The sequence below is a fragment of the Mastomys coucha genome, unplaced genomic scaffold (genome assembly GCF_008632895.1).
Source record: "Mastomys coucha isolate ucsf_1 unplaced genomic scaffold, UCSF_Mcou_1 pScaffold15, whole genome shotgun sequence".
NCBI lineage: Eukaryota > Metazoa > Chordata > Mammalia > Rodentia > Muridae > Mastomys > Mastomys coucha.
In genome coordinates this window covers 150,696,763-150,712,842 of record NW_022196897.1, presented here as the reverse complement: position 1 = coordinate 150,712,842, position 16,080 = coordinate 150,696,763, and the positions used below count along the sequence as shown (strand labels likewise).

The 16,080-nt window shown below is 44.5% G+C and overlaps 1 protein-coding gene across 1 annotated transcript; it reads right to left on the bottom strand.

Moving 5' to 3' along the window:
- Positions 1-13,160: 13,160 nt before the first annotated feature.
- Spint4 (serine peptidase inhibitor, Kunitz type 4) lies at positions 13,161-15,052 on the bottom strand. The gene is made up of 2 exons (XM_031373762.1): positions 14,938-15,052; positions 13,161-13,386 (listed from the first exon to the last, which is right to left on the bottom strand). Exons 1-2 carry the CDS (start codon positions 15,050-15,052, stop codon positions 13,196-13,198), a joined length of 306 nt encoding a protein of 101 aa, XP_031229622.1. The 3' UTR covers positions 13,161-13,195.
- Between the last annotated feature and the right edge of the window lie 1,028 nt (positions 15,053-16,080).

The window sequence follows — 16,080 nt, the reverse complement described above, 5'->3', positions numbered from 1 at the left end:
TAGGGTTCACAGCTGCAGGGTTCACAGCTACAGGGCTTACAGCTATAGGGTTCGCAGCTGTAGGGTTCTAAGCTGTAGGGCTCGCAGCTGTAGGGTTCACAACTGCAGGGTTCTCAGCTGCAGGATTCACGGGTGTAGGGTTCACAGCTGCAGGGTTTGCAGCTGTAGAGTTCTCAGCTGGGTGAGACCAATGGTTACTTTTCTCTCCCACTAATGTGTGCATCACATTCTAGTGTTATGAAAGCTAGCCAGTAGGGATAAATCTTCCAGGTGAGTACAAGCCTGATTTCTCCAGGTCTATGACTAAAGTTGTGTGGTAGCATCAGTGGTAGAGTCTTACCACCAAGTTCTGGAGGATTAACAAAAGTCCTGGCAATAGTCTGTGATGTTTGGGGACCTCACTGATCAATAACTCTGTATGAGGTAATACATCCTGGCACTGGGCCTTTTATTTGTTAGTGTGTAGTGTCTAGTAGGGGCATTGTCACCTTGTTATAGTGTGATTCCATTTAAACTCTTTGTGTGCGCATATTTTTACTTAGGGGGCTTCTACAATAGTAAGTTTCCACAGCCTGGCCTTGACCTCACTTTGTAGCTCAGGCTAATCTTGAGCTTGAGAGCCTCCTGCCTCAGTTTCCCAGGTTACTGAAATTACTGGCCTGTGTCACCCTGTCTGGCTTGCTGAGTTGGGCAGATTAACTCCCAGAATTCAGGATACCTTGATATTTTGCATTAAGCTCCTTTTTGTGGTTACATGCAAATATGGGAAAGAAAGGCTGGAACTGCATGTCTCCAGGGAGAGGAAGTGAGGCGTCCCATCTCAGAACACAGCACTTCAGATGGAAGACACAGAGAAGAAAGCAGGGTCATTAACTCTCTATGTTTTACATTTTTATTTTTATTTTTTAACCATTGTATTTTCTGCTCTGCCTGCTGGAAAACCAATGACCAACAGTTCATGACTAAGGCTTGGGGCACTGGAGCGAGCACAAGCACTCCTCAGGGAGAAGAGGGCTCTGTGTCAGAATAAGCAATCCAACCATGATGTGTCTCTCCCTCGTGATTGATTCTATGTTTTGCTCTGTGGCAGCGGCTGCCTTACCCTCCCTTTCAGCCTCACTGCTGACTCTCCCTCATTTGACAGGGGTGGACAAGCAAGGCTCTATGTTTATCCACGTGAATGAGCCTTAGGGCTGGAGAGAGGGCACAGTAGGAGACTCAGGCTTGGTTCCCAGTGTCTACATGTCTACTCTGTAATCTTTAGTTCTAGGGGACTCGTTGCTGCCTTCTGGCTTCTGTGGGCACTGAAGGCACAACATGTACATACATACATGTAGCATGTACTATTATTGTCTTAGTTAGGGTTGCTGTGGCTACGAAGAAACACCATGACCAAAAACAAGTTGGGGAGGAAAGGGTTGTTTCTTCAGCTTAACTTCCACACCAGCAAGGAAGCTTTGTCATCCGAGGAAGTCAGGACTGGAACTCACACAGGCAGGAGCCTGGAGGCAGGAGCTGATGCAGAGGCCATGAACTGGCTTGCTTGTTATGGCTCACTCAGACTGCTTTCTTATAGAACCAAGGACCAACAGTGTAGGAAAAAATTATTAAAAATCCCAGCCTGGGGCTTCTTCCCTGCCTTAGACCATTGATGTACCTGGACGGAAGAGACACACAGTCTTTATATTTTTAATATGCCTTAGGCAGCACAGTAGCTGGGCAGCTGCCTACCCTCTGTGCTGTTAGAATCAATCTACTTTCCTATGGTAATCCAAATGATTACTTACTATGTTTCGTCTGGGCTGCCCTTAGCTCCAATTGACCAGCCCACATGGCCATGTTCTTATGGCTCTGCTAACCCATGGTGGCTCTCCTTTCTCCTCTCCTGCACGTTCTTCTTCTAGTCTATGACAGTGTCTTTTTCCTTCCCCTGCCTCATGGTCCTCTCACTCCAAGCCCGTGAGACCTAAACTCCACCCGTGTCTCTTCTGCCCAACTACTGCTGTTGGCATCTTTATTTACCATTCACAATTATCTGAGGACAGGGTCACTCCGTGTCTTATGTACAGAATCTCCTGCCTTTGTCTTTGGGGTGACCAGTCTTGGGAGCCCCAAATTAGCGTTAGAATACAAGCAGCATTAGGCCAACCTACTACACAACAGACTGGGGGTGGCACCACCCACAATGGGCTGGGCCCTCCCCAATCAATCATGAATTAAGAAAATGCCCTATGGAATTAGGAAAATGTCTTATGAAGGCATTTTTTTAAAAATAGAGATTCCCTCCATTCAGATGACTCTACTTGTGTCGTTGACATGAAATTAGACATACATACATATATACATATATATTTACACACACAAGCATACATATATATATACACATATATACATACATGTATACACACACAAGTACCTGACCGTAAGGATATTATGGTTTATGATTCAGTGAAGGGGGATCTGCCCCAGGAATTCAGTGTTGGGTCCCACCCTCCAAAGGTCCAGTTTTATGGATGCTGAAAAACTGATAATTCTCACCACTCAAGAAGCCCTATTGAGAGTTTGCATTTCTTCTCTGTAAGTTATTTATTTCAATGATGTAATGTGTGATGAATGCAGCTAAACAGAGGCTCTGCCCAAGGTAGGGGATTGTGGAAGGCACACTGGAGGAGAGGTCTTCTCAGACCAGCCACGGGACTGTAAAGATGAGGAGAGGTCTTCTCGGACCAGCCACGGGACTGTAAAGATGAGGAGAGGTCTTCTCGGACCAGCCACGGGACTGTAAAGATGAGGAGAGGTCTTCTCGGACCAGCCACGGGACTGTAAAGATGAGGAGAGGTCTTCTCGGACCAGCCACGGGACTGTAAAGATGAGGAGAGGTCTTCTCGGACCAGCCACGGGACTGTAAAGATGAGGAGAGGTCTTCTCGGACCAGCCACAGGACTGTAAAGATGAGACAATGTGTTGCTTACGTCCCCATGGCTGGGCCACAGAATCAGATGAAATTCACCCTTTTCCAACTCCTCTGCGGTTGTAAGGCGTGCTGGCTGAGGTAGAAGCTTTCTGTTTAATACACTATAGAGTTTTCTGCCATGATTCAGTCTGTGATGAAAGTAAAGAGACTTGTGTGAGGGCCTGGACCTTAATCCAGTGGGAGTCATTGCACAGGGCTTTCTGTTGTCTATAATAGTTGATTTCATTCTCCTGGTATAATTGTCTCGGAGGCTTACTGCCTCCATTTGATAACCTAGGCCTACTCATGGAAGCTTCTAGCCTCTGTACAATCTTATCTAGGCCTAGAATGTTTTCAGCCTCTAAGGCTTACTGCTGAGTAAACTCACCCTATTTTAGATGGGTTTTTCCATTCCCATGAACGGACACCATGACCAAGGTGACTCTTATAAAGGACAACATTTAATTGAGGCTCCCTAACAGGTTCAGAGGTTCAGTCTATTATCATCATGGCAGGAAGCATGGCAGCATCCAGGCAGGCATGGATGAGAAGGAGCTGAGAGTTCTTCATCTTCATCCAAAAGCTTAGGAGAAGACCGGCATCCAGGCAGCTAGGAGAAAGTTCTCTCAAAGCCCACGCTCACAGTGACACACTTCCCCTGACAAGGCCACACCTCCTAATAGTGCCATTTTCTGGGCCAAGCATATTCAAACCACCACATACCCCTTCCTGGTTCTTTCTGATCTCTGTCTGGCCGATTCAACTCAGCTCTTCTGGCTCACACTCCCCTCCAAGATGACTGATTCAATCTTGCTTCTCTCCCAGCGGCTCCTGAATTGCTCTACTTGGCCTCATACTAACTTTGGTAATCTCCAATCTTCTGGTTTCTTCTCATCTCTGACTTGTTCTATCTTCATCTGTGTCAGGCTTGTTCTCTCTTCGATCAGTCTCTGTAAAACTCTCCCTGTAACACTGCCACCTTCTCTCTTTGTGCTGTCCCTTAAGTAGCTTCCCTTTTCTCCTCTTTACTCGTGAGAGTTGGGCAGATCTATTCTGTCAAATCTTTCTCTGATTTCTCTGATTTATCACTTTGTCTGCCACTCAATTAGACATCACTTTCAAACATGGTTTCAAACATGCTTCCTTCTACAGACTAACTATCTTCATGGTTTGGGATTAAAGGTGTGTACTAAAGGTTTAGTACACATCTTTTATCCCTCCAGAGGGATAAAAGTTGTGTGCTAAGAGCTGAGCCACACCACAGCTAGAAACACCACAACTAGAAACAGGGTTTTCCAGTAAATAATACAAGCTCTGGGTTCACAGTTCAATCAGACATCCTGACACAGCTGTCTCCTTTTGATTTGTGGATGCACTTTGGCTATGGTAGGCACAGGTTTTAGAAGGTTCATGAACAGATGTTGACCCACAGGGATGGAAGAATCAAGGAGTGGAATGCACTGAGGATCTTGGTCTTTGTGATCAGCATGAGGTCCTCCATGTGGTTATAGTGTCCCATTTTTTTTTTTTTAATTTGAAACTGATTCTTGCTATGCAGCCCACACTGACCTCAAACTCCAAGTCATCCCACCTTAGCTTTGAGTGTTGGGATTTCAGTTATGTGCTGCCCATGACAGGTGACACCCAATATTCCTTTTTGCTGCTAAACTATATAATTTGTTTCTTTTCTCTCTTTTTTCCTCCTCCTTTTCTTCCTCCTCCTCCTCTTCCTCCTCCTCTTCCTCTTCCTCTTCCTCCTCTTCTCCCTCCTCCTCCTCCTCTTCCTCCTCCTCCTCCTCCTGTAGTGGTACAAGGTCTCACTAAATAGTCTTGGCTGCCCTATGTAGGGCATAATGTAGACCAGACTGGCCTTAGACTCCAAGAGATTCCTCTCCCTCTGTCTCCCAAGTGCTGAAAATAAAAGCATGTACCAGCATGCCCAGTCTCTGTTCTGTGTATAAAACTGTCAATCCCAATGTGCTTCCTTCTGTTAGTGTAATCAAGAGTAGCTCACTTATAGGGGAGCATTAGAGTCAGGCTGTCATGCATAGGTCTGGGGCTGGTCTTCGCTACTTTGTGGGCTCTTCTTTGTTCCGCGCTTTATCCCCTGTTTCACTCCCTATCACTAAGCAGAAAGGATAGATGGGAGAGAGGGAGATAGAGATCCCTGAATCTAATTTCTTTCTTTTTGTTTCTTTTATGAGCACAACTACTAAGAATCCACAACCAACCCTCCCACCTACAACAACCACCAACCACCAACCCCGCTTTGGGGTTCTAGCATTTTTGCACCCCCTGAAAAGTTCCCAGAATTCCAAATGTCACGCAGTCACAGAAACCATCTGAAGCCGGCAAAGCTGTGCCTCTCCAGGCTAGAGGACGGAAATCATTCAGGTGCTGCTGATGGTCCTAAGCAATCCCTAATCCTTATACCTGGGATTAAAACAAAAGCACATTCTTACATTTATGTGTTTTTTAAAAAAAAGAAATCCAAATTCCAAAATTATCACTACATAGTCCTCCTAATAATGGGGGAATAGCCTCTTTTATTATTTTATTCTTTGTGACAGCTTTATTGAGATGTAATACCCATACTCCGTAAGTCACCATTGCAAAGTGTGAACCGTATGGCTTTTTACCACAGCCACAGAATCATGAAACTATCACCACTGATTGGAGAACAGTTTCAGCACCTTCAAAAGAACCTGACCCCTTTCTCCCAACTTCAGGCAACTGCTAATGTGGCACAGCCACATTAGGGCCATGGAGCCACAAAAGGGCAAGGGCCATGGAGCTGGCACAGCTGCTTGCCACGGATCCAGCAAAGCTGAGCTGATGGCTGCAGTTCCTGTCCTTCTCTCTCTAACTTTTGGGTTTTGGTCTTTATGGGCTGTATTATTGGGGACTTTCCGCATTATTATTCATTTCATGTCTTTTTCTGAGTAAAATTATGTCTGAGTCTTTTTAGGAAAATCCTAAAATTAACTTTAGTTGGCCACTATTTGGAAGTCTTCCTTATGGCCCGGAGATCACTAAGCACAGAGGAGCTAGATGAGGCCAGTGCTTACAGTATCTCCTGGGAGTCTCTGCCCCTGAGCTAACTCAAACAGTGCAACTGATGCAGGGCAGACAGAGACAAGCCCCTGAGCTAATGCAAACAGTGTAATTGATGCAGGGCAGACAGAGATAAGCCCCTGAGCTAACGCAAACAGTGCAACTGATGCAGGGCAGACAGAGACAACTGACAAACTCGGACTGGCCGGGAGAACAGGTTACAGATGCAAGGTCTCTTTTTATTATAGACTTTAGAGGGCTTTAAAAATGTAGTTTAAAAATAGGAGGATGGCCGGGCAGTGGTGGCACACGCCTTTAATCCCAGCACTTGGGAGGCAGAGGCTGGAGGGTTTCTGAATTCGAGGCCAGCCTGATGTGGAAGGACCCAGCCCATTGTGGGTGGTGACACCCTGGGTTGGTGGTCCTGGGTTCTATAAGCAAGCAGGCAGAGCAAGCCGTGAAGAACTAGCCAGAAAGCAGAGTGAGTTCCAGGACAGCCGAGGCTATACAGAGAAACCCTATCTCGAAAAACAAAACAAAACAAAAAAACAAAACAAAAATAAGAGGTTTGTACAAGATACACCCCTAAAAGAATAAAACTCAGTAAATAAGGCAGATTGACGGACATAAACCTTTGCTACTTTATAGTGTAGATGAGGAAGCAGATAGGAAAAGAAGTTGGGGGCTAGTATTTGCTACTCATAAAAAGACCGGTTTAGATGTTTTCTCTCTGTCCGGAGTGTTTTAAAGCTGCAGACATGGCCAGCCTAAGAGCAGCTGCCATAAAATAAACCCGCCTGCTTCGGAAGAGACGTTCTTTAGTGTTGTAGAAAATTTTAATCCCAATCCAAGGTTTCTAGTCTGCCCTGACCATTTAGCTTTCCGATAAAACACACATAGAGGGGCTGGAGAGATGGCTCAGTGGGTAAGAGCACTGACTGCTCTACCAAAAGTCCTGAGTTCAAGTCCCAGCAACCACATGGTGGCTCACAACCACCTGCAAAGTGATCTGATGCCCTCCTCTGGCGTGACTGAGAGAGTGACAGTGTACTCACATATATAAAGAAAATAAATAAATCTTAAAAAAAAAAACAACCCACACATATAACCTTTATATTTACAACAAGCCTTAAACAGCACAAGTGCTGGTCAGATGTCTACCCTCTGGGCTGTTAGAATCTACTTTCCTTTCGATAACCTTGGTAAAACTAGGTTTTATCTGGGTTGCTCTGCACTCCAGCTGGCCAGCCCTCAGGCCCACATTTTCATGACTCACCTAACCCACGGTGACTTCTCTCTCCTTCACCTTCTTCTCCCCTTTGTGGTTCTCCTCCACCTCCCAGGCCTGGGAACCCTAAGTCCTGCCTATGTCTCTTCTCCCCAGCTAATGGCTATTGGCATCTTTATTCACTGATCAGAAATAAACAATCAGGGGCGAATTCACATAGCATCACTTGGGTCTATGTGTGGGCTCTGTCGTCTTGAGGAAGCAGTCTTAACATTAAAATACAAGCGGCATCGGGCCCACCCGCTACACTTTAGATTTTTTTTTTTTAAATTGGAGTTATAGGGTTGATAAAAAGAATAAAATCTATTTTGTTTCTATTTTCTAGTAACTGAACTTGTAACCCTGTAATGAGAATTCAAAGATATATTCTATTCCACTTGGATAATAGTCTGTCTTTGTTCTGTGAACCATGTGTAAATAAGGAAGCCCCTGGTTGCTAGGCAATCAGAGCTGTGAGACTCCCCTGACTATCAACCAACTCCCTCTCTCCTTCCCCTCCTTCTGTCCTCTGCAGGCAGCTCTGACAGCAGCCTAAGACCCTCAGCCCCCTAGGAAGTCCACCCCTCGCCCTGCACTCTGTACTTCTATCTCTATGGATTTGTTTATTATGAAGAGTTTGTAAAGGATGGATTAGATCATCTGTTTTTTTGTGACTGCCTTTTTCTACTTAGCATCATATTGCCAAGGTTTAGCTACATTGTAGCATGTATGATACTTTTCTTATATGGACATAACTCATTTATTTATTGTTACTTTTATATTCTACATATAGTTTTTATGAGGTCTATGATTCAAGAATATTTTCTCCTATTCTCTGTTTAATTTCCTTCCCCATCTCTGTTTCTCTTTTTGAGACAGAGTTTCACTGTAGCTCTGGCCTTGAATTCACACATACTGAATATGTACTCTTCACGATGTCCTAACACAAGTCGAACACAACACTGGTGGGACTGTAAACAATTCAATTCAAATTACAATGTGAGGTTTGAAAATACACCTCGCCCCAGAAGTCAAGAGGTCAAGCAGATGAGAATGCAACACGACATAGAAAATGGACGTCATGGATAATTTATGCACAAAAAATAAATACCAGATAACATCTGGCTGTGGTGGATACCTATACCTCCAGCACCTGGGGAGGTGGAGGCAGGAGGATCAGGAGTTGATCAATTTGGCTGTACTGGCTAGTTTTGATGTCAGCTTGACAGAAGCTAGAGTCATTTGAGAAGAGGGAACCTCAATTGAGAAAGTGCTCCATCAGCCTATGGCGAAGCCCATAGGGAATTTTCTCGATTGATGATTGATGTGGAAGGACCCAGCCCATTGTGGGTGGTGACACCCTGGGTTGGTGGTCCTGGGTTCTATAAGCAAGCAGGCAGAGCAAGCCGTGAAGAACTAGCCAGAAAGCAGTGTTTTTCCATGGCCTCTGCTTCAGTTCCTGCCTCCAGATTCCAGCCCTTTTGAGTTTCTGCCCTGACTTCTTTCAGTGATGGAGTATGACATGGGAGTGTAGGCTGAAATGAACTTTCCTCCCAACTTGTTTTTGATCATGGCATTTTGTCATAGCAATGGAAACATTATTAAGACACTGGGCTATATGAGACCCTGTCTTAAACAAACAAAAAGCGATGTTTCCTCACACTTCTGGGTAACATGTCATGGAGGCCACATGGGAGTCAAAGGACCCCTTTTGTGGAGTCCATTCTCTCTTTTGGTCTTTACATGGGACCCAGGTATTGCATTCAGGTCATAGGCTTGCCGGCTTTTGCTGCATGCGCCAGCTCCACAGCCCTACAGCCCCATGGTTGGAGAGGACTTGAGTGTATTTCTTCTGCATCATTTAACACCATCTAACACTCACATGGGAGGCCCTGAGAGGCCTTGAGAGCTGACGCCAGCCCTCTCACATGCCTCCTCTCAGGAGATATTAAACCGTTGGCTCCTCTGGCATGCAGTACAAGTTTTCCTCATTGCCTTTGCTGAAATCAGTCCCAAGTCAAAGGATGAGTAACATCAGGAGTCTCTTCCTTCCGTTCAGCTTTCAGCTTGTCCTTCCGGCTGAATGGATGTATTTGTGGTCAGCCTTCTTTTATATTTTCACCTGAGTATCTCTTACATGAATAACTAATTTCTCAGTGACTCGCCTGAGTTTCATGTGAGCCTTTTGGATGTCACATAGATGTATGTATGTCCTGTGTAGGTTTGAGTTTGGACGTCGCATAGATGTGTGTCCTGCGTGGGTTTGAGTGTACACGCAGTTCTGGTCTAAAACCTGAGTATGTTTGATGGACTATGCTTTTAATTTCTTTTTCTTTTCATTTTATGTGTACGTGTGTTTCACCTGCATGGATGCCCGTGCACCACATGCATGCCTGCTGCTGAAGGACACTGGAAGAGGGCATCGGGTCCCTGGAACTGGAGTTGTAGACAACTATAAGCTATCTCTCTAGCCTCTGTTCTTCTAATTTTTATTCCCTTTATAACTTTAAAGTTCATATAAAAAAGGATTCAAGACCAGACATACAGACATGACTGTTTTCTTGGAGTCAACAGCAACAGTATGTGTACCTGTCTGTATGCTTCTCCACTTTCTTTTTTTTTCTTTTTTTTTGGTTTTTGGAGACAGGGTTTCTCTGTATAGTCCTGGCTGTCCTGGAACTCACTCTGTAGACCAGGCTGGCCTCGAACTCAGAAATCCACCTGCCTCTGCCTCCCAAGTGCTGGGATTAAAGGCCTGTGCCGCCATCGCCTAGAGGTTCTCCACTTTCTTACATAAGATTTTTTTTCTCTACAAGAATCTCAAATTTCACTAGATTTTTTTTTTTACACTTAAGTTTCACATACACACATACACACACACTCTCACACACATACACACACATACACGCACACGTACACACACACACAGAGGTTTCAGTGATTGGTAGTGTCTCTGAGGCTGGAGATTTCACAAGTGGTTTCCAGATGAGGAGTTAGGCTTTGTAAGTTAGACAGGGTTGGTACAGAGAGGACAGCTGTGCTTCAGTGAAGGCTCATCTGGGATGCCCAAAGACATTTTAGAGTGTTATGGTCAACCTGAGGATGCCAGAATGGGCAGATCACGGCTGGACTCCACCTGGTCACATCTTATTCAGGCTTGAGAGTCTATACATGGATGAGCAGTCGTTTGGTAAGAGAAACAAAGCCATGAGATGAGGTTAAGGTTTGCTTTTCCAGGAAGGCTGACAATGACCAAGTTTGAGTTTCAATCACCAAGCTCTTAAGGCCGCCTAAATGATTACTAATAAGCAAGAAACAACTTAAGAGGTCAATTGGGCTAGCTGGGCTTTGAGTATTGGATGATGTGAATCCAGGAAGTCTGACAAAGAAAAATTTGTTTTAGTGGAGAAACATTTCATTTAAGTGTGAGGTTCAGGTTCGGTGCTGTATTTGATTTCAAGATCAACATCAAACACAGGTTTGCTGCTCTTGGGGGCACTGATCAGCCGGATTTCATAAAGGAGGACCCTAATCTATGCCATTTGGTCAGCTGTCTGGGAATGATGTTAGCATAGTCTGGATGTATGAGGAGTTGCTCACGAGTGAAGAGAGACCTATCAGATAGAACCTGTTGACATTCTCTTGATAAGGCCTCAGGATAAAGATACAGGGAGAAGGACTCATTGGAAGATGCACTTATTTTTGATGATGGTAGTAATTTTTATTTCAGGAAAGACAACATTAGGAACAGGAAAATAGTGAATAGAAGTGTCGAAGATCATGACACGATCCAAAAATCTAAACATTGGTTGGAATCTTCTTGAATATTTATGTCACATGGCCCATCTGAGAACCTCCACGAACACACACACTTTTAAGTTCAGGCTCAGGCTCAGGCTCAGGTTTTCTGTTTAAGTAGAAAAATCAGATTCATGTTGCAGGTTACAAAAAGTCTCCTGGATTAGTGTAAGTCACTTCTCTCTGGGGACAATCCTAGAGGATGGCCCCTCTATCAATGATCCCTCTGCTCCATTAATCTGTTTCATTTGCCCAAAAGGTAGCCATTACCCATGTTCTAGTCACTACAAAGATTCATTAAGAATGATCAAAACAGAATTGGTGCCTTTGAGTCACTCCCTAGGCTACTGTACTTCTCACTTTATGGAAATTAGTTACAGCTCTCCCTGGATAGGATCCGTTGACTGTCTTGTTCTAATAACTTGGAAATTGTCAGCTGTGGGCATGGACTTCAGCTGTACAAAGTAGCATGCCTCTACGGAGATTTAGGAGGCTTGAAAATGCAAGGATTTGATTAGGGAGCATGTAATCAGGGGAAGAGCCTTATGATGGTTAGATCTAATTAAAAAAACTATCAAAAACTGAAACTAACTTGTTATGCATTGGTTACTTTTTTCCCCCCAAGATAGGTTTCTCTGTGTAGTCCTGGCTGTCCTAGAGTTCACTCTGTAGACCAGGCTGGCCTCAAACTCACAGAGATCCACCTGTCTCTGCCTTCCAAGTGCTGGGATTAAAGGCATGTGCCACCACCACCAGGCTTCAAGTGGTTACTTCTAATGGATTTGTTTTCCTCATTTATTAGGTGAAAATAATATTATAAATCTACTGTAGAGCTCCTTTAGTTTAATCTTATTTTTCAGATAGTTTAGTAATTTATTCTACCTCATACATACATGTATACAATGTGTTCTGCTTATTTTCACCTCAGTTACGCTAGCTCTTTTTCACCCGTGGACTTACTGGTGGATGTACAACTGAAGTCAGTCACTGTCCTTCACCAGTGTCCACCAGTAGCCAACTGTTCCTCAGGGAGAGGAATCCTGAAGCCCTCTCCCGTGCATGGCTGGCTGTTTACAAGCTTAGGTTTGTGAAGGCCTAGCATGTGCATCTGTAGCTGCTCTGAGCTCAGAATTACGGTGTCTACACTATGCCTAGAGGACAGTGCCTTGCAGCGCTCCTTAACACTCAGCTCTAACACCAGTTAGAGGATACTATCTTAATGTCTTAGTCCCTTGAACAGCCGTGAGTCTCTTTGTTCATTGCTAAAGGAAGCTTCCCGGATGAAGGTTGAGAGTATCGATTGTCTTTGGGAGTGTGGGAGGCAAAGCCTAGTTTCTCAGGAAACGGAACCCGTTGGAACTGATACAAGGAGCCCGCACTGACCTTTGCAGCTGCCTAGGTGTAGTGCCTGGCCAGGAGGTGGCTTCTGGACTCCCTCCATGCTCTCTGTACCAAGGTCTCTTTTCTTTCTGTCTGCTTCAATCCACCAGGCTGGAAAGTGGTCAATCTCAAATCCATAGCAAGGTTCTTTCTTGCCAATGCATGCAAGGATCGCTTCCTCTTATCAGCACTATTATTGTAATGTAAAATTGTATCATTATATGGTAATTGCTCAGCAGAATATCTGGCATTGTGGCAAAGAATCAACTGTTCAGTGAGTATTTTCTCCCTGAACCTTTGAATTTTTTTTTCTAATTGCAAAGTCAACAATTTGTTGTTTTATTTTGTTTGTTTTTTCATGACAAGGTTTGTCTTGTGTAGCCCTGGCTGTCCTGGAACTCACTCTGTAGACCAGGCTGGCCTAGAATTCAGAGATCCATCTTCTTTGCCCTTCCAAATGCTGGGATTAAAGGCGTGCAGCACCACCCCTTGGGCAAAGTCTACAATTTATTCTGAGATCCAGCTTAACTGTTAGAAACTTTTATAGAACCATCTATCCTCTTGACAATCCTAAAACAGGGTAAGCCCTGACTTTTCTCTACCCTCGGATCTCAGAGCTTCCTCTTACCGTTCATCATAAGACGAGATTGCCTCCTTACCTTGGCAGGGGGTTTCTGTATGCTTCATGACAAGTCACATCATAGTCTATCTTGAGATTGAAGTTATTACGGTAAATCAATTTCTTACCTTGGCGGGTGGGTCTTGAAATTTTCGATACAAGTTACTTCGCAGTCTATCTTGAGTTTGAAGTTATTAAGGTTACCATCGCAGCCGCTGAACAGAAAAGACTGGCATGCTTTAGCTGTTTGGTTATAGAAAAATCTAAAATGTATTTCATAGCAGCTGCCAGGATCCAGTTCCAAAGAACAAGGGTCTGCATGAGAAGTGACCATGGAGTTAGAGGAAAATGATAAGATTCAGCAGGAAGTTTGTCTCTATTCAGAAGTTCTTCAAAATCCCTGCTTGGGAAGGGGAGAAGATTGAGGGAGGTGAGGCACTGACAACTGGAGTTAGAGCTCTGCAGCCCATAGAGTGGCAAGAGAGAAGCACTTCCTTTAGTAGTGCTCCAATCTCCACATGTGTTCAATAGTTCACAAGTGCACATGCATGCACAAGTGCACACACACACACACACACACACACACACACACACGCATACATACACCCCATAAACACTAAGAGAGAAAAATTCCTGTCTTCAGTGTGGAAACGTTTTTGCTCAGGGACTCTGAAAGGTTTCTGCTTTTTCTGTTACAAGCAGTCTCATGGTGACGCCATCTTTGTCCAACACAAACAGCTCACCTCTCTAGGTTGTGGTCCTGGGCAAGTGATTTTGGGAAGGACCGGATTGTGCATGGCTTAGCTTGCACAAGGTGACAGTGTTCCTTATGCTGCACACCTTCCAGGCAGTCCCAGCCTTCTGCTTCTCCGTGCTCTCATTGCCTAGCCTTTCAATTGCTTGCTGAACACACACTCCCGACTTTTTACACACTCATTATACAAACTTACGTTTCAAAACTCAGGTGACTGTTTTCTGTTCTAGAGCTAGGTGAAGAACCAGGAGCATGGCGCTTTTGCCCCTTGTTCCTTGTTGTACTGCACTCCCCCTCTTGTCTTCCAGGAAGCAGCTGCCTCACTTTCAGTGGCTAAGTGGTGGGTATGAATGGCTGACAGAGCACACCGGTGCTTATATTAATAGCTAACTGCTCGGTGCTCACCTTTCTCCAGTTGTCAGTCTCTAATTTATTCTCTGATAAAGACTACTTGTTTACACCTAGTTACACACATGATTTTATTTGATACTTACAATACTCTCTTTCTAATTTTTGTTTTACACATGGGCAAAGTGGGGTGGCAGAGAGGAGATGGTAATTGGCTCAGTCTTGTCTAAGGGCACACATCTGCTGAGTGACAGGACCAGAGGTTGGAATTTGACTCCAAGTGTAGACTATACTAGTTAGGCTGCGGAGAAAGTCTCCCTACGGGCCATAGCTCACTGTGAAGTCCTCTCTTTAGGTGCAGCGAGCTCAGGTGCTTTCTGAGCCCAGAGCCTAGAAGTTAGATACACCTCAATGATTTCAGGCTGAAAATTCCTCTCTCTCCTTCCAATGCACACTCTTGGAAGATCTGATCTGCTTGCCGTATGTCACCAAGCCCCTATCTCAAAACTCATCCAGTCTTTGACCTCCTACAAAAGAACTCTCTATCTGCAAAGGACTTACTTGTGCCGTATATTGTTTCATCCTCGTTGAACACCCACAAGTCCCTCAAAGTAAGTGACACCCCGAGTTAAGGGGCTGAAGGTCGGTGGGAACTGCCACAAGAGAAGATCCTTCTGACCCACCCAGGGGAATTGCTTACATTTCTTTCTCCCCCATTCATAATTGACCTTGAGATTTCCCTCCTGTTTTAACTTTACTCGTACCGTTGAAATCTTTGCAGAGATGGCGAGCAACCCGTTCAACACCACTCAGGACTGGAGGACTGAGTGAGCAGAAGAGGGAGAAACCCAAGAGAAATCCCAGCTTAGCAGGCTTCATGGTGGAGCAAGCAGCAGATAGGAGAGGCTGTTGTCAACTGCTCTTATACTTCAGGTTTGGTTTGGTGGGAGGGCCGAGCCCACCTACCCCAAGGGCCAGGACTGAGCATTACTATGCGTTGAGTTGAACACTGAGTGCATGAGTACCCAGCTGTGAAGCTAAAGGTCCCAGACTGATTAGACCCCTGATAGTGAGCTCCATATTCATGTAGAAACAAAGCAAGCTTAGGGACCAGAGCCTCAGCGTATGCTTAACTATGGAGGGCTGGACCATCGGAGCAAGGAATTTCAAAAGAATTGCTTCCTTCCCATATTCTGAAAGGCAGAGACTACACGATGTAAGATCTGTGAGCTGAGTCATTAAATTATTACACCGAATCCATGAGGTAGGTGTATTCATCACCACTGACAGATGCCACACAGGCAGAGGCTATCTGCACGAGATCCCTTCTCGGTTGTATCGGGGACACCTGATTTGAAGCTGGCTTCAGCGTTTGGAGTGTTTTGTTATTGTTATTACTGCTTGAGTTTTGGACACAAGATCTGGCTGTTTACCATGATTTGTACAGAAACCGTGCTGGCCTTGAACTTTTGATCTTCCTACCTGAGCCTCCCAAGTACTGGGATTACAGACCCCAGCTTTCACACTCAGCTAAGAGTCTGTTTGTGTGTTTGTTTTGCACAATGTTACACTACTCAAGAATAGGAAACCAGCTTGAGCTTGACTTGCTTTATAAGTTTGGAAAAACCAACTCCCATTTACAGCCTGGAATCATTCGGCATTGATTTCTTTTGGTGAACTATGAAATTAAGCCTCTTGTTCATTTTCTAGTGGCTTCAGATTCCTCTCACAGATCATTACATTTCCTCAGCTGCTACCAAGAGCTGCAGTCATATAATAATATCTGGTATTATTATAGGGTATAATAATTTTGCTAATATATTTGGACTTGTGTATTTTAGTACATTGTGTAATTTTGAATCAAAAGCCATACTTAATTTCTTCTTCTTCTTCTTCTTCTTCTTCTT